The sequence below is a fragment of the Ambystoma mexicanum genome, chromosome 6p, assembly GCF_040938575.1.
Source record: "Ambystoma mexicanum isolate Mex_15411 chromosome 6p, UKY_AmexF1_1, whole genome shotgun sequence".
NCBI lineage: Eukaryota > Metazoa > Chordata > Amphibia > Caudata > Ambystomatidae > Ambystoma > Ambystoma mexicanum.
In genome coordinates, this window is record NC_090935.1 from 1,157,426,034 (window position 1) to 1,157,449,144 (window position 23,111).

The 23,111-nt window shown below is 43.2% G+C and overlaps 1 protein-coding gene across 1 annotated transcript in view; it reads left to right on the forward strand.

Moving 5' to 3' along the window:
- CFAP95 (cilia and flagella associated protein 95) overlaps positions 1-23,111 on the forward strand; it is a 244,276-nt gene that overhangs the window by 84,174 nt on the left and 136,991 nt on the right. The window contains exon 3 of the mRNA XM_069625791.1: positions 6,302-6,423. Within this exon, the coding sequence (XP_069481892.1) occupies positions 6,302-6,423 (122 nt within the window). The remainder of the gene's footprint in view (positions 1-6,301; positions 6,424-23,111) is intronic.

Consider the following 23,111-nt stretch of genomic DNA (forward strand, 5'->3'; position numbering starts at 1 on the left):
CATGACAAGGTATTTTGTGTATGTGAAGGGATCATGAAGTAAGACACAGACAACAGATTACATTTTCTAATAACATTATTTATTTTCTTAAAGGTCAGGATGGAGTAAGGCCTAACTTGCCCTATGCTAAGGTGGGATTTCCCTACCTGAAAAAAAACTAAGGGTAGTCAATGTCAAACAATGAAAGCTCTGTCTGTGTCCAAAACCTATACTTGCCCTCACAACCAAAGATAAATAATTTGCAGGAATGTCAGCAGCGAAAATAAAAGTGTTCAAAATAAATGTCTGAGCTTCTTCCAGCTTCCGGCTTATTGTCAGCTTCCACTTACCCAAGTTCAAAACAGTTCCAAACCAGTCTTGGGGTCCCTTCCCCAAGAGTTCAACACCGGTCATAAAGACTTGGGGCATTCCCTCCCCCATATAACTCTGGTAAGGTTCCAAAAGGGAATTATATTGCCCTCAACAAGCAAAGGGTGCGTACCAGCCCTTCTTGTTGTTTCAGAGGTATATAACACAACTTTCCTTGGTTTCACATAGTTCACAAAGCACCAGTCTTTTCCTAGTAGCTTCTTGCCAGCTCAACCAATATCTCCTTTTTGTTTGAGATGGCCTTTTCACCAGGCGTGTATCCTCAGTCTAGGCGCATTTGTCGGACCACAGGTCCACCCAGTACAGGCCATGCAACCAATACACCTTTTGGGATCTGCTGCATATATATAGATATTTTATCACAGTTTCAGCTTCGTAATAGCACTTGAATCAATCTTTTTTCAACTACTTTTCACGTTTTATGATCAGAGGTTTTATCACAGTGTTCTAGTACACTTCCCTGCTATCAAACCTCCCTGTGCTCTCTCTTTGAATTTTAGCAGTCCTTGGAATTCACTTGTATCATCAATGTGGATAAACACTTGTATCAACAATATTTGTAAAGTCTCTTGACTAAGAGTTTTCCCAGCAATTTTCTATCGGGTCATTATTCAAAATAAATGTGCATCTGCTTGTTAGCCTGTTCGCTGTACACAGGGTCCCTTTTCCCTTCAGGCAGACTCACCAGATGCTTCCACGGCGGTGGAGGGAGGTTCCTATCCATCACGCTTCTGCTCCTAACCGGCGGCACACCATGGCTTCGCTATCCCCCAGCGGCGTCTCTGACAGATCGCTTCTCCATGCACGGTCCCGCAGTGCTGGTATTGCCTCCTCGATATAGTATCCAACAGGACCCCGCCTGCCACCAGCCATGCCTTCCGCTGCAAGATGTCTGCTCCTGCTGCTGTTGGTTCTCCAGCGCCTCGCTCACCACACCGTCTGCTCGCCGCCAACTCCGCTTCCACTGCAGACACTCTCTGCCCTTCTGGGTCACTCGTCTGTCTTTTAAATCTCCGACCATACTGATCAGTCACAAAGAAAGTAGACCGCTTAGTGTTGGTTTGGTTGTTCTTCCCTCCTCCTAGTTGCCTCCTCCTCGTCACAGTACTTCCATAATGGCTATTATGATTTGACATTGTAGTGAAGGCAGGGAAGGTACCAACAACAGCCTATAAATGCTTAGGTATTCAGATATTCAGACTGTAAAGGGAAAGGGGGATACCATGTCTCACCTTTAGGTGTCTTACCTCCACTCCCTAAGTCTGCCTTACCTAGGTGATTCTCCCTCTCACATCCACCCCGAGGGTCTGGATCTAACAGTGACGGCCCTTCCATGGCCACCTGGGAGGATGATATAAGGGGAAAGAAGTGAGTAGGCCCTCAGGGTCCTCAAATGTACTATTTTGTGGGTTAAAATGGTTGCTTTGCAACCAACTCATAATACTTTGTTATGCAAGGGATATGCAGGTATATAGGTTTATAATAGGCAGGAAAACTGTCAAATGATAACTGTGGATCCCTGGCTACAGGTATAGCCTTTACAGTTTATGGGGCCAATCCTTAGGGCAAGGCCTGCATGAACAGTTTAGTTTTAAGGAGTAGATGATTTGGTTCTGTTCTTTGGTTAGGGTTTAGCAGTTTCCTAAATAGGGTGGTGGAGAGGAACAATACAGGTGCATTATAATGATCATTATACACTCAGAGTTGCCCTTCAAGGATATCGGGCATTAAAAGCAACACCAAAGTTAGGGAACTGTGCTCTAGCACCTTGAAGCGTCTTTTATGCTAGATGGAATTACAAATAATGATCTCAGACCAAATAATCGGACAGACTCAAGGAATATGACAAAGTGCTACTTTATTCTCATTTAATAAAGCAGGGGGAACTGACAGGCGTCAGACTGTGCATTCACTGTCACAACTAACCTTGATTATGCAAAGGTCTTATACCCCAATGTGTGTCATCTATGATGTCATTCTACTTGGCAAAATACAAAACCTATTGAGGGTAGGGATTGGTTAAAGAAAGGATAAGTGCATCATTTGCTACCCCTTATCTGTAGGGCACGCCTTTAACTACCTCCACATATGTACAGTACTGATTATAGCAGACAGAATAGCAGTGGATTGGTCTATGAAACATTGTATGTTAGGTTGTCCCTCAAACCCACTGATTGGTTGACATGCTATCCCAACGTTGGACTTTCAGCTCCTCAGCAGCATGTACATGAAACAAAACGTAGGTGTTTGAATCCCGTCAGACTACTCTCCGTTTTCCCAATTAGTCCATCATCTCTCATCAGTCAGCCATAAGCCAAAGTCTTCCATTTGTAGCCTGCTCACTGTCCTGGAACATTCAAGGGAGTGTGAGGACACCACTATCCTTCGTCTGAGGCTCTAATGAATATCCCTTGTTTTCGACTTGTGAGTCACATGCGAAGAGACCACGAATCTGTCAATTTTGACCTTCTATTTACTGCCATTTGATTCAATTATGTATGCTGCTGTTACTCCTCTTGGCCTCTATAGACTTGCTCACTCTACCTTGCATAGACTTCATACACTTTTAATTGACCAACAGTTGGCTCTTGCGTATATTTTCTTCTTCTTCAATCTATGAGGAATGTCCCACATTCAGAGCTTTTCCATGTAACTCCTTATGTGCTCTGTGCTTATCCCTTAAAATAGCATCCTTATTCCTGGGCCAACCATGACTCATCATCGGTTCGGAACATGAAGCTGTTCTGCCAAATCTCCTAATTCTACAGCCTTGATCTGTCTCTGTGCTTAGTTGAATTCGACATGAGCCAGCGTCTATTTTCCTATCATGGCCGTCCCTGCCACGTTATATATTCCTCTATAGCATCCCTCTATATGTTTCCTTTCTACCTTGTGTTACTGCGTATTTGCAGTTATTGGTCAGTAAGTTACTTCATCTTTGTTTCTATGAATACTTTAGCTTTAGGTACATGTTTCTCTTAGTGCTTCAGCAACATTGTTACTTCTTAAGTATTTTCATATTGTTTCAGCATAGGCTTATATATCCCCTTTATGACGTCTCTCTGCCCTCGCCAGATTTCTCTTTAACGTTCCATGACGTCCATAGGTGCGTGCTGACATCTTCCCATGTGGCATCCTTCCACTGGCTCAATGTGAGGGTGCATTCTATATGGCTGTCTGAGTGCATAACGTCTCTCATACACTCGATGCGGTATAGGAATATATGTTGTCCCACATATAGCCTTTCTCCTGCTGTTCCAGTATGACAGCGGTGAGGCGGGAGAGCTAGGGCAAATGCATCCACCTGCTCCTCTACAGAACCTGAGAGAGGAGGCCTCCCTTATAGCAGCTAAATGAGTTCCTGGTAGGATCTGTTTGATAGAAGTATGGTTTGCCGAGCAATCAAATGTCAAGGTCGCTTTTGAATTTAGGGTCATTCTGTCGCTGCCCCCAGACAAAATAGTCGATAATTCCAATGTTGTGGAGCTGTGGAGGTCATTCTCTTCCCTGCAATGTGGGTTTTCTTAAGTGGCTTACTACTAATTAGCCATTTTTTGTATGATCTGAAGGCTGTAGTGGTTAAATAATTCAGTCTCTGGACCTGAATTATGTGGGGCCTGTTGGGTTAGGAGTGCAGGCTAGGGGAGATATAGGAGGTCATTACAACCTTGGTGCTAAGTGCACTACGTTTACACCATGGTGGATGGCGGATTTACCGCCCCATTCCAAGGTGAGTGGGGCGGTAAATCCCCATTTCCCATTTTCCCTTCCCCATTCCCATTTTTGCCCCATAGGGCATAATGGGAGTGGGGAAGGCGCTAATTACGCCGCCGTATATTACGGCGGCGTAATTAGTACCATGGCGGGTTAGCGCCATGGACTTTAACGCCTGCCAAAAGCAGGCGTTAAAGTGGGAATCCGGCGTTAAGGGTTAACGCCGTCGTTAACCCTTAACGCCGGGGTTGTAATGACCTCCATAGTCTCCTTTTGTTGTCACATAGATTAGTTGGCAGCCCACTACTGGACTAATTGGTGCCTGTTAGCATGATATTACGCACGCCGTCCTATTATGAGCGCTTCCACCAACTCTTTTATCTGGAAATTGAATTTTTTATTCATTACCTTAAGTTGCCGTAAAAAGAGAGAGTGGAGTCGAACACGGCTCCCAGTGTTTTTTTCTAGTGGTGTAGGTCTGGGGCGAGGACCAAGAGACATGAGCCAAGGGAACGGAGCTGGCGGGCAGTTTTTTAAGCTCAACGTAATTACTGCAGTCTTGTTCCCATTCTGTCGAAGTCTGCTCTCTATCATCTGCTTGAAGATGGGGGTGATGTTCTGAGTGATGGCACTGGATGGGGTAATGTCAGCATTCAGATAAATAGGAATCTGGATGTCTCATAGCATTGGCAAGGGCAATGCATGGGATCCAGGAGGGAGGTCAAAGGTTTAATTTATGCATTATGTAGCCATGGGGATATTGTAGATTCTTGGGTAGACCACAAAGAGGTACGGTGGGTTCAGCAACAAGCTGCTTGTGTTTGACCTGGTAGGAGTGGACTCTCGATGAGGAGTCAAGACACTTGCCTGCCTAGCCCCCTATATGTTGGTCATTCTGGAGACAGTGGATATTGATGTCATGTTCCACTGTATCGTGTGCAGCTGACACATCAAATAAACTTAAGACAGACACTTGGTAGTATCTAATAATTTGAATAGGTTTTTGCAGATGTCAACCAGGGTGGTTTCTGTGCACCCGCTGGGTGTAAACCAAACAATGTGATGTGTGGAAGGTTTTGCATTAATAATGACCACTGGCAGTACTCAGGGCAACCTTCTACAACACTATTATTTAGCCTGTCGGAGCCATTACGAAAGGGGATGCAAGTCTGACTGGTACTGCCATCAATAGAAGTACAGTCCGAACTATGAGGCCATGTCCCCACTTCACTGGAACACAAGCAACTCCAGACATGTTTCATTCTTGCCTGGCCACCTCTGTGAGGTACAGATATGTTGTATATGGTGCAGCGAACAAGGGACCCACATATGGGCATACCCTTTCTCAAACAGGAAGACATACTATAACTATAATAAAACATATCATGCCATTTGCCTCCAACTTCGTATTGTTTTAATAACTGCTGTCCCTGTTATTACTGATTCATTGTACTCAATGTACATACCTCGGGAGGATGGGTTAGGTGAGTTGATCCTATCGGGTACTGAATTCAAGTCTCTTGTCATTGTACTGTTGCCAAGATGAGCATGTTGCACTTGAACTTTCTACCTGGTTTGCAATCTGTTAGGGGCGTCCATTATCCGTTTTTGCTAGTAACATTTGTTACCTGAAATAGGACCAATTTATAATTTTTACTATGTCTACTGGACAAAATGTATCTTCCTCAGGGAGTGATTTCTGCCAGTGATGTGTGTTCTAAGAGCAAGGCACATAGAACACCTGACTAAAATGCAGATTGTAGGTCCAGTTTATAAATCAATCTTGGGGGAAACATCCATGAGCTCCCCTGAATTGGTGCTGCTCACTTGCTGAGGGACACCACACTTTGTCTCAGTGTAGAGAATGCTTCATGGCGATACATGGTTCGTAGGAATTGTGCGGATTGCTTGAAAACGTTACAGAGCTGAGGGAATTCCCAACTTGCACACAGTAAACCATGTGTGCCATCCTCTGCTGCTCTAGAATTCCCCCTGCAGTGCTGTGGTTACACCTCTGTGTTGTGTACTCTCCAACATGCCTATCCTTACTCCTCACACCACCATCTCTATGCTGGCCTAGGCAATGCTGCTGTAAAACATCCAATAAGGATTAGGAAGCCCACTTTATTGCCAAAATCTGTGTCACATATACTTTGATTACACACTGAACTGCAACTCGCTTTGTTTGACTATCTTTTCATTTCACTTCTTTTCACAGGACTGGAAAACAACAACTAATGAGCAATTGTCTCAGATTGGTTTGAAGAAAGACTACACGGAAAGAGATTTTCCAAAGTCCTTGATAACTCAAGACAATATCAATTCAGCCATTATAGACAGGTATTATTGATTGTGATCACAGTATACAAATGCAGAATACCTTTTTAAATGTTTTTACACCATGCCACCGCTGTGCATTTCAAAAAGATAAAACAGGTTTAAATGTCACAGTTCATCCCAGATTGCTTTACTGTACATGAAGATGTCAGTAGACTTAGTTTGTAGGATCCGTTCTCAAATTTGATCACGTCTCGCCCCCGTCCTTAGTGCGACGATACTTTGCATTTCGTGCTTGGTGTGTCTTTGCGCACCACTAAGCAAACTTCACTGCCATCACTCTTCCTTTTTCCCGCCTTCTTTGCACCTCCTCGCCTCTCCGCCTACTGTGCAAAGTCTCTGCTCACTTCTCTCTTCTAGTCTCCGCCTACTGTGCAAAGTCTCTGCTCACTTCTCTCTTCTAGTCTCCGCCTACTGTGCAAAGTCTCTGCTCACTTCTCTCTTCTAGTCTCCGCCTACTGTGCAAAGTCTCTGCTCACTTCTCTCTTCTAGCTTTCCCTCTCCCTCCCCTTTATCGGTCCTTAGGTCTCACTCATTGAAATCCACAGCATTTACTTCTTCTCTTCATTGCTTATTTACATTTCTTTTTGATTAATACATTGTTTGAATGGTTCCCAGAATTCCACAGGACACTGTGGCGCATGTGCAGAGGTTCATAATAGGTATAATCTCCTCCCTTCAATTGCACATAGCCAGGTCTCTTTCCCAATGAGTATAGCTAGGACCCCCTTTTTCGCATCCATGTTAGCACAATCCAGCTCTTTAGCCATTATCAAGGCCAGATTGCACAACTTTGTACAGTGGGGGTCCAGAAACTTCACCCCACGTCCGTAGCACTTGCACTGGGTCCAGTTTGATTCTCTTCCCTAAAACGTCACTAATAGCATGTACCACGCTTGTTGGAATCTCTTGTACTTCCGGGCACGCCCACATTAGGTTGTAAAAAGTAGCGTCAAGGTATTTACACTGCATAAACTCCATGCTGTGAGTAGGGCCATTACTACACATTTGGTATGATAAATGACCTTGTCATTGTGGCATATTAGCGTACCTTTCGATATGTCATATTCAAGGATACCGCTTGTGTCTCTGCACACACTTCCTGCCAAACTTTGTGACATCCTAATAAGACATGAGGTCTTTCTACCACTTATCCCTAATTCTCTGAATGCTGTGCATGGTGTGTAATCAGAGGGCATACAAACTAGTAAAAGCATAACGGCACTCGTGATATGGAGGGTTGGTGCAGCTCCTACTAACCAGTTCTTTAGGTTGGCCCTATATGGAAACATTAGTCATTGTTCATGGTCTTTCTCCTAAAAGGGTCTTGTGTCTTAAAACGTGCCATGTCGCTGATCTGCGTAGAGCTGCTGCAGGTACCTTGCTTCATACATAGGATACATAGGCTATACAGTTGCATACCTCTCAAACTCTTACCTGTGTTTCATGCTATATTTACCATGTTTTCTCTACGGTTTCCCTGCCCTTTACCTGCCTTATGTTTCTGCACTAACCACTTGATGATTCCCCTCACTGGAAGAGGCGCTTTGGCCAGTAAGGGATATTGGTGAACAGGTACAACAGCTTAGGTCGCACCACCATCTTAGAAAGAGCAGTCCTCCCTACTAGCGAAGTGGGGAGCTCCATTCACCTTTCTACCTTTTGCTTCAATGTCTGCAATGGCTTCCATATGTCCTTCACTGCACATTTACATCGATCTCCAACTAGCGGAACTCTCCCCTCGCTATCCACTAGAGAAAGCCTGGGATTCTTTGTCCAGCTGCCTATTTATAGGTTTCAGATTTGGCCCAGTCCATTTTTAAGCCTGACATTTCACACTGATCTACTATTCCCAGGGCCGCATCCAGTGTCACCCAGAGGTATTTAACATATACATACCATGCCCCAAATAGCAAAATGACTGATCCAACAACATTTACCTCTATTTCTTTACCACCCATTTCATTCTGCATCATTATTTATTTATTTATAGGATTTTTGTAACACCCAGGCCCTCGGATAACACAACTTTTGTACAGAAGATACTGTAAAAACATCAGGTGCTATACAAGTCATGGAAAGGTCAATCATATTTATCAAACAACCAAGTTTTCACAAGCCTCTTGAAGGCCAAGTACAAGGATTAATTTCTGATATGAGGGAGTAATGGATTCCCGAGTAGCTCTCTCTAGGGCGAAGAGCAGCAGTGATATCAAAGACCCATGCCTTATTCCCTTTCTAAGGTTGAATTCTCTAGAGCAGGCCCCATTCACCCTAGCATTTGCTCATTAATTCCTACATATGAGCCCTTTAATCTTACATATGTATTCCCCAATCCCTTTTTTACATGGAATCTCCTCAGGTATTTCCAGTACATAGAGTCAAAAGTGTTCTCCGTGTCCAGGGCCACCCCTGCTCTCTTTCTGTGGCTGCTCTATACCCAGCAGCGCACACATGAGCCTCCTAATGTTTGCCGATGCTGCTCGCGGAGGTATGACTCCTGATTGGCCCTGGTGGATCAACCAAGGCATCTGTGGAAGGAGTTTGTTGGCAGTCACTTTAGCATCTGAGCAGTGGGCGGTACAATCCAGAGGATGTGGGGTCTTTATTGGGCTTTACAAACACTGTAAGGGTGGCTTCCTACACTGAAAGAGTCAACCATCCAGTCTCCGAAGACACCTCAAATACCTCGACAAGCCTCTGTGGCAGCACAATTTGGAAGACCTTGTCGAGTTCAGCTGCTTTCCTGTCTGTGCCAGTGCTTTGCTAGACTGCCATTCGTGTATTGCTAGCTTGACATCGTCCTCAGAAATATGTTTCTCGTGTTTAGCCCTATCTGTCTCTGTAATTCTCATACACTTAAATACTGAGCTCATTTTAAATAGGACGTTTTAATGAGTAACCTTGGATATTTAAATGAATGTTTTTTGTATTTCATTGTTAACTGATTCTTATCGCTCTTGCTGTAGGAAGAACCATTTCAACAATGATAAATAACGTATTATCACCTATTGGGACTACGGCTAGACTAACCTTTAGGTGGAATGTGAGAGCCACACACCCTCATGCATTATGTCCTTTCATGCTTAACTCCTTACTCGCATCAGCCTATTAGCATGTGTTATGATTTGATGGATTATTTTACATTAATTATATTTAATGCAATTTAACGTGTAAATATAATTAAAAGGTTAGACTTTTCAATGCAATTTCAACCACTGGGAAGTACAGTGAAGCCATTTTCATTACATTTCTATAATTCCATACATATTGCTTCCTTGTGTTCTTTTTTAATATCTGGCTGTGGCATAATAATAAATGGCAAGCATTTATATTGCCAAGAGTTCTTATAACAACCAAGATTTGCAGGACACGTCCTTCTTTTCACAAGATCTCATTCAGTGGGACATTTGGGTAACAGGCATCATCATCTGAACCCTTGGTCCTGTCTGTTCCCTTAATTTGGCAACAAACAGCAATTCGAGTGATGCAGCTTGCATTACCCCAGGTACCGATCCTTTCTGGTCAAGACGGTGTGAAGATTGCTCTAGCATATACAACCCTTCATCCTTGTTATGACCTTTTAGGGTCTTCGTGCCATAATATATTATGTATCTAGATTCAGCTTGTCTCAGTCTCTTTTCACAATCTCCCCCACCCCCTGGGATTATTAGATATTGTATCAATGGCAAAGTATCTTAAGGAGGAAATATCTTGTTGGTGCTTTTCCTCAAAATGTTTCGCAATTGGATGCGTCATGTCACTGTTCTTTATGGCTCTGATGTGTTGTAATATTATTGTCTTAACCTCCAACTTAGTAATGCCAATGTACCACAATTTGCAATTGCACATATACATCACATATTTTGTCATGCATATGAGCCATTTCTTAATCTTGATCTTTTGCCCAGTGCGTGGATGGTTATAGCTCAGTACATGGATCCCAAATTGGCATACCTTACATAAAATCCTGTGGGCTTCTCTGATAGCCAACCTATTCTTTCAGTGGGGTTAACTGATTGAAAAAGGCTAGGCAACAATTTAGACTGTAGACATGCTGCTTTTCTAAACGTGACACTTGCATTCACTTCTATGTGTTGACGAATATCCTTATCTCTTGTCAGAAAGTGCCAGTGTTTCTCTAACATCCCTTGCACCTTCATTATATGTAGGGAGGAATCTAATACTATTTGTGGACTCCTTATGCCTTTTCCTTTTAGTTTTAGTCCTGCCCATAATAAGTGTGCTGCTTCTAGTTTGTGTGTGACATTTTTCATACGCTCTGCTTATTACAACTTTAGAGTATCCTCTTTTGTGGAATCTAGCGGCTGCAACTTTCACATTTTGCACATAAATGTTGTGTTTGCTACAATTCCGCTTAATCCTTAGGAACTCTGTATAGGGGCTACTACTTTTAAGACTAATGGGATTTACAATGTCCGCATGTAGTACTGCATTGGTACTGGTTTCCTTTCGATAACATTCTGTGGTTATCTTCCCTGCTACAATGTTGACTTTAATGTCCAGATATACCATTTGCTCTTTGCTATGTTGCTGCTTGAACCTTAAGTTCTTATCATTGGCATTGAGGAGTTTAAAGAAATGTAACCACTCTGTGACAGTGACTCCCCACAAAATAAAAATATCATTAATGTACCTATTCCATGATATTACTCTGTTCGTGTGTGTTACTAGTTCTTCCGATGTGAATATGTCCTCCTCCCTGCCCCCACAAATAATAATAAAAAATAATAATAATAATTTGGCATTTATATAGTGCTACAAACCCTCAGGTATCTGAGCGCTGCTTATTATTACCCACAGTGTGTGGTGCTCATTTATCGACCTCGAAAGGATGAAAGGCTGAGTTTGGCCCCGCCGGTATTCGAACCTGCATGTCAAAGCGAGCGCTCTACTCGCTGTGCCACTTGACCGGCTATAGATTTACATAATGGGGGCTAACGAGGTTCCCATTGCCGTACCACATAGCTGATTGTACAACTCTCTCTTCCTAAACATCTTCCTTCTCGTGCTCTCCACTCATCCACCTCCAACTCTCTGAGGGTCAGTCACTTTTCCAAGCAGAGAGTTGGGGGCAGATCTCTATCTTTGGCTGGGCTTCCCTCTGGAACAGCCTCCCTGCCTCTCTCAAAGTTGAGCAGAACCATCTCCGGACCGTAAGTAACTCAAGACCTTCCTCTTCGCTACTGCTTTCTCTCCTCATCTCCCCTGCTGATGTCCTGACTGCTTCACACACTGGTCACCTGGCCACCCTCTGAACTTGGGCCCGAGTACCTGCATGTCTAGTTGCACCTCGCACTGCCTCTTGGCTCCCCCAGCACTTGTTGTCTGTATCTGTAACCCTACAGACCCTCTCTCTGCACTTATGAGCCACCCATTGGCTGCACTTTCTGATTTACCTGCACCGAGCCACGCGCTGGCTGCACGTTTGAGTTGCCTGCTCTTCTCCCCCCCCTCGGCACTTCCCCCTTCCACTTCCCTGCACTTGTACAATCTGAATGACACAAGGCCTAGTAAGAGCGTTGTTTTGTCCTCCCTTTGTTCCCTCCACCTTGTCTTGCCGCGCCTGGAAACACATTAGTGTATAGGCGCTTTACAAATGCCATATCATATCATATCATATCTGGTTGTGAAAGCCAGTAGTGTCCCTGGTGTTTTAGGGTAATGGCTCTACAAAGGTAAAGATGAATTGGTCTATGAATTTAGAAGTGTTCTCTAGCAGGGAATCAATCGAGGCAACTATAGGTCTTCCTGCAGGCCTTTTCTTTAACTTATGTATTTTGGGAACAAAGTGTACAATGGGTGCAGTCGGGAAATCCTTAGTTACAAACTTCCTTTCAGTAGACCTTGATCAAACCATCCCTGGAGTTTGGCATCATACTCGGTCTTCTACATTGGATAAGGGTTTTTGGCTAATTTCTTATAGCTGTTGGCATCTTTTAGTTGTTGTATTGCTTCCATCATGTAGACACTTGCATTTAACACTACCACGTTACCTCCCATGTCTGACGGTTGACAACAATAGTTTTGTCTCCACTTTTATCCTCCATCGCTTTTCATTGAATAGCAGTCTAATTGTATTTCTTCTAGTGGTTTGTTTAGATGCCAGGGTTTTAAAGTTCTTTGTTACTTAATCTTCAAATAGATCAATGTTGGGACTATTCGAGTTATAGGACTGAATTTTGATTGTTTCTTTAGCTTGCTGTTCACTGTCTTCATTGTATCTATTGTATCTGGGACCTTCATATTCCATTCATCTTTATTTGTCTCCTCATCCAAGCCTGATTCTTCCTCAATACCTAATGAGTCCAGTGCGCATAACGCTGGTATTTCCCTGATTGTTAAGGTTGAAGGCTTTTCACTTGATTACTATTTTTTACTGGTGGAGTCTATGTTTTCTAACTGTTTTCTGCCAGTCTAACTTTCCGTATGAAACAGTGTAGATCTATCCATGATTGCGGATAGTCAATCTTGGAATGAGACAGAACGTGACCCCCTTCATTAACATTTAATTCTCGGATTTAGTTAGCACTCTGTCTGAAAGGTTAACTATTTGCATTTCTTTATCTGTTTTCACATCTTTCTCCCCCATCCTACAGTGCATCTGACGGCCTCCCGATTGTTATATATATATATTGGGATACATTCAATGATTAATACAAATTAATCCAGTTGCAATAAATGCACACCATGCCACCCTCTGTAATTTAACCCTATTTAATATATATAAAAAATCTATACTTCGCTGTCACTACATAGTCAAATATTATTACAACACACAATTCATATTTCCACTCGAAAATGTCATCTCAAATAATATTGTATATAATTCATCAATACTTATTACCTTAATACAAATTTCATGAACAGTGTAGCAATTGTATACAACAAACAGACACACATTAAATTATAACAGACAGGTTTCCTTCTGGTCCTATTTCTACTCCTCTCATATCTTCTTGTCCTTCTATCTGTTTAATGAGCACGTCTACATCAGTGAGATATATTTGACTTTAGGAGTTTCTTTTTTTCAGAGAACATACATTCTGACAGAACAACCCATGTTTCAATCTTCGTATGAATACACTACCAGAACATTTTGAATTTCTAATCAAAAACAACAATACATTTATGGTGGGTTTAAAAAGGCTGGGAAAAAACGATCACCTGAAATGTGAAAGTAGGATAGTCCATTTGTGCCAAGTCACATTCCAATATGCCACCTAGTAGCCATTGCTGGAAGTTCACCTTTAGTTCTAAGCCAGGTCAGCAAGGCATTGTGGGTATGCAAATGAGTCCAAATGCAAGCCTTTTTCTGCATTCTGCAGGAAATTGTCTTTGTCTTAGAGGACAGTGCTACTTTATACATAGCTTAATCAACCCAAGAAACACCCCTTATTAGGGATCATGAGTGGAGTATAGTCCTGACATCCTTGTGGTTGGAGCAAAATGCTTGCATTGGGGCTAATTTGCATATTCGCAATGCCTTTCTGATGTGGCTTAGGACTGGAGGTGAACTTCCAGCGATGGCTACTATGTGGCGTTGTGGATTGTGTGACTTGTCTAAAATGTACTAAACAAAAAAACAAAGAGGCTGGTACCAGAACGCAATAGGCTTTCAATGTGTTACTGTTCCCAGTGATTTGTGGTATATTATTTACCTTGTCTTCTGCTGGGGCGTGATCATTATTTCATAGGACTACATTTCCACTAGTTCAGTGCTAAAGATAACGTCAGTGCTCATTCATTGCCACTAGAACCACTGCCCAATCATATCAAGTCTTCTTCCTACTAGGAAATGAAATTGTCATGCTGCAACGTTAGTAAATCCTATTGTTTGTATGGTACAAACACATGTTTATTATTCCTGAACAAATTAGCTTTCACTTGATACTGTTCCTGTTCTCATTCATTTGGTTTATCGTTCCTACTCTTATTCCACCAACATAAAGGAGCAAACGCCTCAGTCTAATGATTCAGTGTTAGACATAACACAGCTCATAATTAGCAGAAGTCCTTCTGCCCTAAATTCTTCATTTACAGGTAAGTGTAACTGGTTATCTGTTTGGTTTAAATGTATGCTCATACTGGCACTTCTTCGGTTTGTTCCCACAATGCAACACTCTGATGGATAATACCTCTCTGTATAATGGTATTCTAAGCAAAGCCTCAGACATCAGGGATCAAAATGAGTCAGAATTGATGTATTTCAGGCAGAGCCTATCTAATGAGAAAACATCTCACAACAACACGCGAAAAGAAAATAATTGTCTCACAAAACTACAGTGATGAACTGCAATAAAATAACTAAAACCAAATGGCTGCAAAATCCCAAAAATATCAAACAGTGGCAGGCAATTAAAAGCAGATAGTTAAAATGACATAACCTATTCACATACTGTATATCCATATGTGCCATGTAACATTAACACAGGCATTCAATTCCTCAGCTCTATCATAATGCCTAAAAACAACTACTTCGAGCTCTTCTTCTGGCCACTGCAGTATTCAAAAGGTTAGCCAATGGAAACGCTACATGAAGCTTGCTTGAGAGGCAAAACAACAATAGGACTTCTTAGATGTGGCGAATGCATGCATTTAACAAAACAGGTTTAATCCAACGTTTCCAAGATCCAGTGTACAGGGGGCCTACAAAGCTGAAAATAAGATGGTTAATTTCTTATCCAGGCATTGGAGGCACTTATTCCTTTTTACAGCCGTACATTCTGCAATAGGGAGGATGCCTAATGTACATTTTAAATACAGGATTTCGGAGGTAGCCTGTTCTATTTGATCAAGGTATAGTTCAAAACTTTGGAAGGTTTGGCATCAAGATATAGTGGTGCCATCTCAGACACGTGACCCCTATCTGACATATTTTGGTTCACCTAGTCCTGGTGTGCCTGTTTAACCCGTTTGTTTGGTCATAGAGGCCGGTTTATGCCTTAAATTCCGTAATCCAATTAGGACCAAATGCCTCTTTAAGATGTGGAACCAGGATAGCCCTAGTGCTCCTGTCAACCAGGGTTTCTTTATCCTTGTGTAGTTGAGGAACTTTCCATAATCCAACACAATACATAATCGATCTGCTGGTAGCACATTGGTTAATGCACTCCAACCATAGCTCAATCAGGAGTGGGATAATCAGGGTTCCCTTACCAGTGCCAATAAACTCTTCAGATGAGATTTTTTTAACAGCCTGTTCTCCTGTATTTCCAATACCTCAAAAGTCTTCCCCGTAGAGGGCTCCTGGGCAGGCCTGCAGTTTTAAGACTTCGGTGGCGGGGAATTTTTGGCTTTCCACTGCTCACCAACTCAGATGTAATTGACCTTTCTCTAGCTGGACGTCCCATTCTTCTGAAAGCCTATGGACGCTCTCTGGATAGTTAAGAGTCAACACTTTCTGTTTTGATCCCTGCTGCAAACAGGTTTACCTTCAACAAATGTCTCTAGTGACAAGCAATATATTTAGTCATATTGCATTAATCGTGAGGCCTTTGTGTCGCACAATCGAGCGAATCTGCCCACCAGCTTCCTCAGTCCCATTGCAATATGTACCATGGGACTGCAGAACATACAATCACATACAAATTGAACAAGGTGGGTGTCGGGACAACGCCCTAGTGCAAACACTTTCACTGGAATAGCTCCACTCAATGCCCTACCCATCCTCCAGGACACCTTTGCATCATTTTCAAAATGGAGGTCCACAGTGGACAGCACTTCCCACCAGCGGTCCCCAGTTACAGAATCGCAGGCTATTTTTAGGTCAAACAACAGGATATACACAGCTGCACCGTCAGTAGGGCGATGGCCTGCTTAGAGGTAACACATGTATTGAGATTAGTATTGAGTTTCTAGTCAATAAATGATTTTAAATGCCGGGGTGGTTTGAATGATGGATCTCTTAGTTGTAGTGAGAAACCGAAGGAACAAATGAGCCTCATAACGGGAACTATATTGGCATAACAAAAAGTGTTGGCTAGCTGGTATAGCCCGGTGGACCTCACACCATAGTGCCTGTGTGACTGATAAGAATGGAGGCATGGCCACTGTCTTTGTGCAGTCGACTTGTTTTCAAAAGGAGGTCAGCGCAGATAATGTAAATAAAACGAGACCATTCTACAGGTGCCTTTAACTAACTTAAAAGCAGATGGGTGACAATATAATCCCTAGAACTCTAATGTTTGTTACTTCTTGACAGGTAAATGAGAAGTGCTTGCCAAGACAATTTACAATACTGCAAATGAAACACACAAGGCTAAGGCAGGATGTGTGAGCCAGAAAGGGGAATGAAAATAACAAATGTTCCTCATTATTAGAAGGGATCTCAAAAAGCCTCAATTAAATTAGAACGAAAACACTTAAAAAGAATATTTGTGTCTCCATTACAGAAAGAACACATTTGAAAGGAATTATAAAAGTGCCACACAGCGTGTGATAACAACACGAGCATACATATAAAACTCGGGAGAAAATGATGGGACCCTGTTGATGTGGCCTGCTATAGCAAGGGTGTAGATGCCAAACATCACCCTGAGCAACTGGAATGGTTGTACTGTGGGTCCTGAAGAAAGCGGTCAAACAGTGTTTTGATATAGAACCGCTCCAACTGGTCGACCATATTGGAAAATAATGGGGATATTATATGAATAAGAAACCCCACTTTTTCTTCTTTTAAGAAATTCGTTTTTTAAGAAGCAAATTGATTGGCCGATTGGAACAGAGGAGGGGAAGCGATTGAAGTTGAAAACACCCCCCACCTCTTCTACTCTGCTAGAAAACCTAGGGAGCTTATATGAGTACTTTTCTTGTGAGGAGTTACACTTTAGCACCCACTGTCCATTTGAAGTGGAGAGGGTTTGAGGCTCCCCCGTCCGTATGTTGGCTGCTGCATGGCATGCTATTAGTTGGAAATCTGGTTACTGCTGAAGAAATGAACATTGTGCAGCATAGTTAGAACTAGCTTCCCTTCTGCTATGCCCTTTCTAGATAGGCGGCTACTAGGGACAGGGCAATTAGGTAGGGATAATTTCTCCCGAAGGGACACACAGCCAGTGATAGGCATGTTGGTAGCTATTTGCAAATAATAGTGGTTCCCTCCCTTTTTGTGATATAAACCAAAACACAATGAAAAACACTTATTGGAATTTATATATCGGTTTTGCCAAAGCGCTAAATACACTTTATAGTAATGGGTCAAAATAAGAAGTGGTGAGAAAACAAATAAGCAAAACAGTAGCATTAGGGAAAGGAAAGGGAAGAAAGAAGGTGGGCTCTTAAATGAAAGTGGAAGATATGTAGGGATAAGTCAGAGCAAATGTCTTGAGGAAGAGAGCTCCAACTTTTAGGGGCAAAAAAGGAAAAGGAGTAGAAACGCTACAAAGCACAGGGTGGTTTAGGTGAAAATAACAGATGAACTCCTGTGAGCGGTGGGATGGGAGCGGGAGTGTTGTGTGAAACCAGAGCAGCAAGATATGGAGGTGCAGGTCTGTGATAGCATTTAAAGATGTTTCAGAGAAAATGGATTAGGAGCTGGGAATCACAGGGAAGAAGCGAGGTGGCAGATGGGGAAATAGACGATGGAGAAGGAAGTGAGAAATGAAGGCGAATAGCAGAGTTGAAGACTGAACGAAGAGGAGGAAGGTATGAGGAGGGCAGGCCGATGAGAAGAGCAGAACAATAGTCAAGGCGGCAGAAGATAGCAGAGATAATGAGAGGTTTAGCTGCATCAAAAGATAGAAAGTGGCATATACAGCGGATGTCGAAGAGGTGAAAGTTAATTCCGGCGGTGAATAAAAGATTGTCTATTAAATACAGATTTCCAAAAATTTCTTGGCTATGGCGGTTGGGTCTAACTTGGCGACATTTTTCTAATAGTTGTATCCTTATATTCAAAGGCAGTTATGTTGTATACCAACGGTCGCGTCTCACTGGGTAATAGGGTTATGCCAAGAAAAACCCAAAAAGGATAAGTGCAGGTAAGGTAAGGTAACCCAGAAGGAGACTGCGCCCAATATTCAATACTGAAATATATTTATTTTCGTACAGAGTGCCCTTTAAAGATGACACGTGTTTCGGTCTGCCTTCAGACCTTTTTCAAATCAGGGCTAATATCCTTCAGAGTTCTATAATACCCCTGTATCATTTTGATGGGTTAGATCCCTTGGCTCAGTCTCCGCGTCTGATCGCGTCTGCAAAAAATCTCGAGGGGTTTTAAAATACAGAACCTCTAGTAGTGATCCAGTTCATCTTTCCAAACATCCCACTCCAGAAAGCCTGGTGAGACAGACTGCCACTTCTACTTCAAATCAGACTGCATACCTGACGATTCCCCCAGACAGGGATGACAAATGGTATGATGCCATAGCAAATAAAGTCTTCCCTGCTGGGAGCATGGCCCTTAAATCGGCAAATGCCACATGTGTTATGTTATGTTATTTGGCATTTATATAGCGCTCTATATATCATTGGTATGACCTCAAAGTGCTGGTAGGTTGAACGCCCACAGGGACCGTAGTCCTGGTCAGTTGAGGGAGTAGGGTGTCATAGGGTGCTTGGGTGCACCGGTTATGTGTGCAGCTGTTGTATTTGCCTGATGATAGCCTCATCCTAGCTTTAGGTGTGGTGGTATTGATGTTGGTTGAATGTGTGCAGTCTGGCGGGTGGACACCAGGACTGGGTTCTGGCTGCGTTAGGCCTGTAGGACGCTTATGTGTGCAGCTAGGTCTGTTTGTCATGGGGTATAGCTGCGTTTTATTAGAATGATGAGGTGTTCATGGGGTAATGTTTGTATGTCAACAGCTAGGCCGTATTGATCGAGGAGTATAGCTGCATTCTAATTGTGTGATGGTGTAGAGTAGAGAGTAAGCATAATGATATGGGATGAGAGTGTTTGCGTGGATTTATGAACCAATGCAGCAAGAGCAATTTCTAGGTTGATGTCAATTTTAATATTTGCTCTTCTATCTAAATGTAGCACTTGCTGACATTTACAATCCTGTCTCGGTGTAATGCAGGCTAGTGTTCTGGATAAGTTTTCGTTTACCCTATGGGAATGTATAGGGATGGTGGCTGATCATATTCCCGAAGGGGAAGAAAGAGATGTTTTTTTTTAACAGTGTTAGAGATGGTAAGGAAGCTATGTGCGTGTTCCTTCAAACTAGTCTCGACTCTGAGGACAGTATCAGCAGAGCAATGGCGGCTAGCACGGTGATACACAGATTTGCTTGGTTAAGAAAGTCTGGGTTTGCTTCAGATGTGCAATCAAGACTTCTTAACATGCCCTTTGACGGCACACAGTTATTTAACAGCAAGGCTGACGAGAGCCCAGGGAAGCTGCAGACCTCTAAAGCGGCAGCCAGATTCCTTGGTGCTGCAATCAGATGGCCGCAAACTCGCTCCAGTGGAACAGTTTGGAGGGCCAGGCTCTTTCGTCTTTTTATTCCTCAGCTGGAATAGCTAGAGGACTGGCGAGTCCAGGAGGTCAGAGAAGAAACCCTGTGGTGGACAGGGGAGAGGTATTAAGACCGACCAGGCAATGGCTGCCTTACCCTCAGTTGCTGCATCAGCCGCCTCAAAACCTCTCTGAGGCCTTAGTCCAGAAAACCCCAGTGGGAGGCAGAATCTCACAGCATACACAAGAATGGCGGGGTATTACTTTAGATGCATGGGCATTAGAAACAGTAGCCCAGGGTTACTGCCTTCCCTTTCTAAAAAGGCCTCAGGATCATCCACCAGGGAGCAACTCTTTCAAAATTCCAGATCCGCTTCTTGTGCAGGAAATTTTGACTCTGCTGGAGAAAGGTGCTATAGAACCAGTAGCAGAGAGGAACAAGGGTTGGTACCCCCCTTACTTCGTAATCCCTAAGAAGGAAAGAGGATTGAACCCATCTTGGACTTAAGACACTTAAACAAGTTCCTCAGGAAGGACAAGTTCAAAATGTTTACCCTTTCTCAGATCCTTCTGGCCCTCCAGCTACATGACTGGATATTATCATTGGATTTTCAGGATGCTTACTTTCATGTGCCTATCCATAACAAGCACAGAAGGTACATGAAGTTCGCCGTTAACGGTTCTCATTATCAATTTTGAGTACTGCCTTTTGGGCTGACCTTCCGCCCCAATGGTTTTCACCAAGATGATGGCGGTGGTGGCACTAAGTCTCAGGAGAGGGGGGATTCATGTCTACCCCTAAATGGACGATTGGCTGATCAGGGATCGGTCACCTGACAAGGCCCTGGAACATCTCAGCGTAAGCTGCCACTCTCTCCACAGACTCCCTCAAGAAGTCCCACATGATACCATCTCAAAGGCTCCAAGTCATCAGAGCAGTCCAGGATGCGTCCTCAGGAAAAGCCTCGCCACCTGAGGTGAGGGCTCAACACATTCTGCAGATGGTCACCAAATTCCAGAGTGCCCAGCGTCTTCCGGCCTTTGACTTTTTGAGGTTCCTCTGCCTCATGGCATGCTACATTTTTCTGGTGCCAGAGGGTCGCCTGAGAATGAGGTCCCTTCAATGGGCTCTCAGGACTCAATGTTCCCAATTCTCTGGCAGGATGTCAGACCTTCTTCAGGTTCCAAGCAGAGTCACACAGGATCTTCTGTGGTGGGCTTGCGAGAACAACATTCTGAAGGGAGAATCCTTTTGGCAGCCATGGCCAGAGATAACAGTAGTTTTTTGGAGCTGAGGGCAATCAGATTAGCGCTGAAGTCCTTTCTGCCCTCTGTATGGGGAAAGAATTATCTGATAATGACAGACAACACAGTGCCCATGCACTACCTCAACAAGAGAGGAAGTGTAGGGTCACTACCACTGTGCAGAGAGGCAATGCAGCTCTGGTTTTGGGCAATTCGAGCAGTCTCCTTGTCAGCAGTTCATCAAGCCGGAGAGGAGAACACTGTGATGGAGGCTCTGAGCAGGCAGAGCGCAGTCTCCCACTAGTGGGAACTACCTCAGGAAGTCCTTCATAGATCTTCACCCTTTGGGGAACTCCTCAAGTGGATCTGTTCATGACCAGTGTCAACCAGAAGTGCAGAATGTTCTGCTCCAGGGAATTTCCCCCAAGAGGAGCTCTAGGAGATGCATTCATAGTGCACTGGATGTTTCCACTCCTGTACACGTTTCCTCCAATCCCCGACATTCTTCATATGATCAGGAGGTTGAGAAAGTTCATGAAACCATGATCCTAATTGCTCCGGATTGGGCCAGGAGGACGTGGTACACAGATCTTCTGGACATGTCCATCTTCCCTTCAATATATCTTCTGCAAAGAGAGGATCTTCTCATGCAGGAGGAAGGTCAGGTTCTCCATCCAGAGGTCAAGACACTCAACCTTCACTCCTGGCTTCTAAGAGGTTGAGATATAAGGATTGGGACCTCCCAGATGACTTAATGGAGATTTTGCCAGAAAGCCAGCAACAAAATCCTTGTATCACTGCTGTTGGAACAAGTTATGCAGCTGGTGCAGGGACAAGAATGTGGCCCCTTTTTTCTGTGCAGTGCACCTATGGTCTTATCATTACATCTGGCTAATCTGGGGCTCCAGGCTGGCACAATTAAAGGTTATCTGGTAACGCTGTCAATTTTTAAGCGTTTGTCTGAAGATGTATCCTTCTTCAAAATGCCACTTGTGATACAATTTCTGAAGGGACTAACAAATGTGTTCCCTCTGATCCCATTTCAGGTTCCAGTTTGGAACCTCAACCTAGTTCTAAAATGTCTTATGTGTACTTCCTTCAAACGTTTTAATTCTTGTCCTTTAAGGTTGTTAACCTTCATAACCATCCTTTTAGTTCTCTAACATCAGCCCGTATGGTGAGCGAGCTTCAAGCCTTGTCTTGCAAGCCCTTATACAATTTTTTTTAAGGAAGGATAGAGTGGTCCTTAAGTTTAAACTGACATTTTTGCCAAAGATTGTATCTGATTTTCATTTAACTCAGAAAATTGTACTACCTTCTTTTTATCTACCTGGTCATCCTGGAAATGAGAATGAGAGATTGCACAGACTTGACCCAAGGCGTGCACTTTTATTTTTCAAGGATGTAAAAGTTGAGACAAGATGATCAACTTTTTGTTGGTTATAGAGGTCATAAATTGGGAGTGGCAGTGACGAAACAAAGCCTGTCTAGGTGAATTATTTTAGGAATCGCTGAGTGTTGTAGGCTAGCTGGAAAAGATTCCCCTAGGGCCTAAGGGCTCATTTGACTAGGGGCATGGCTACATACTCTGCTTTACGGAGAGGAGTCCCAATTCAAGAGATTTGATCGGTGGCCACATGGTCCTCCGTTCATACATTTACAAAGCATTATTGTCTGGATACTTGCTGAGTCTGGAAAGGAGGATTTGGGAAGGCACTGTTACATTCTGTTGACACAAACCTATAACTCCTAAATTCCTACTCCCTCCTCCAAAATCAACACTGCTTTGGGAGCCTATCATAAGATGATGAATACGTGGGAGGACACAATCCATTCGAAGAACAAGTTACTTACCCCTGGTAACGTTCTTTCAACAGGATGTTCCTCCCACGTATTCCTCATTGCCCCTCCCAACCGATCTTGCAGTAGAATTTCCTTGTTTTTACATTTTACGTTCTTTCAGGGCAAAACACTGTCTAACGCAAGGTATACCCAGAAAAAGTATAGAAAGACGCATCAAAACGGAACT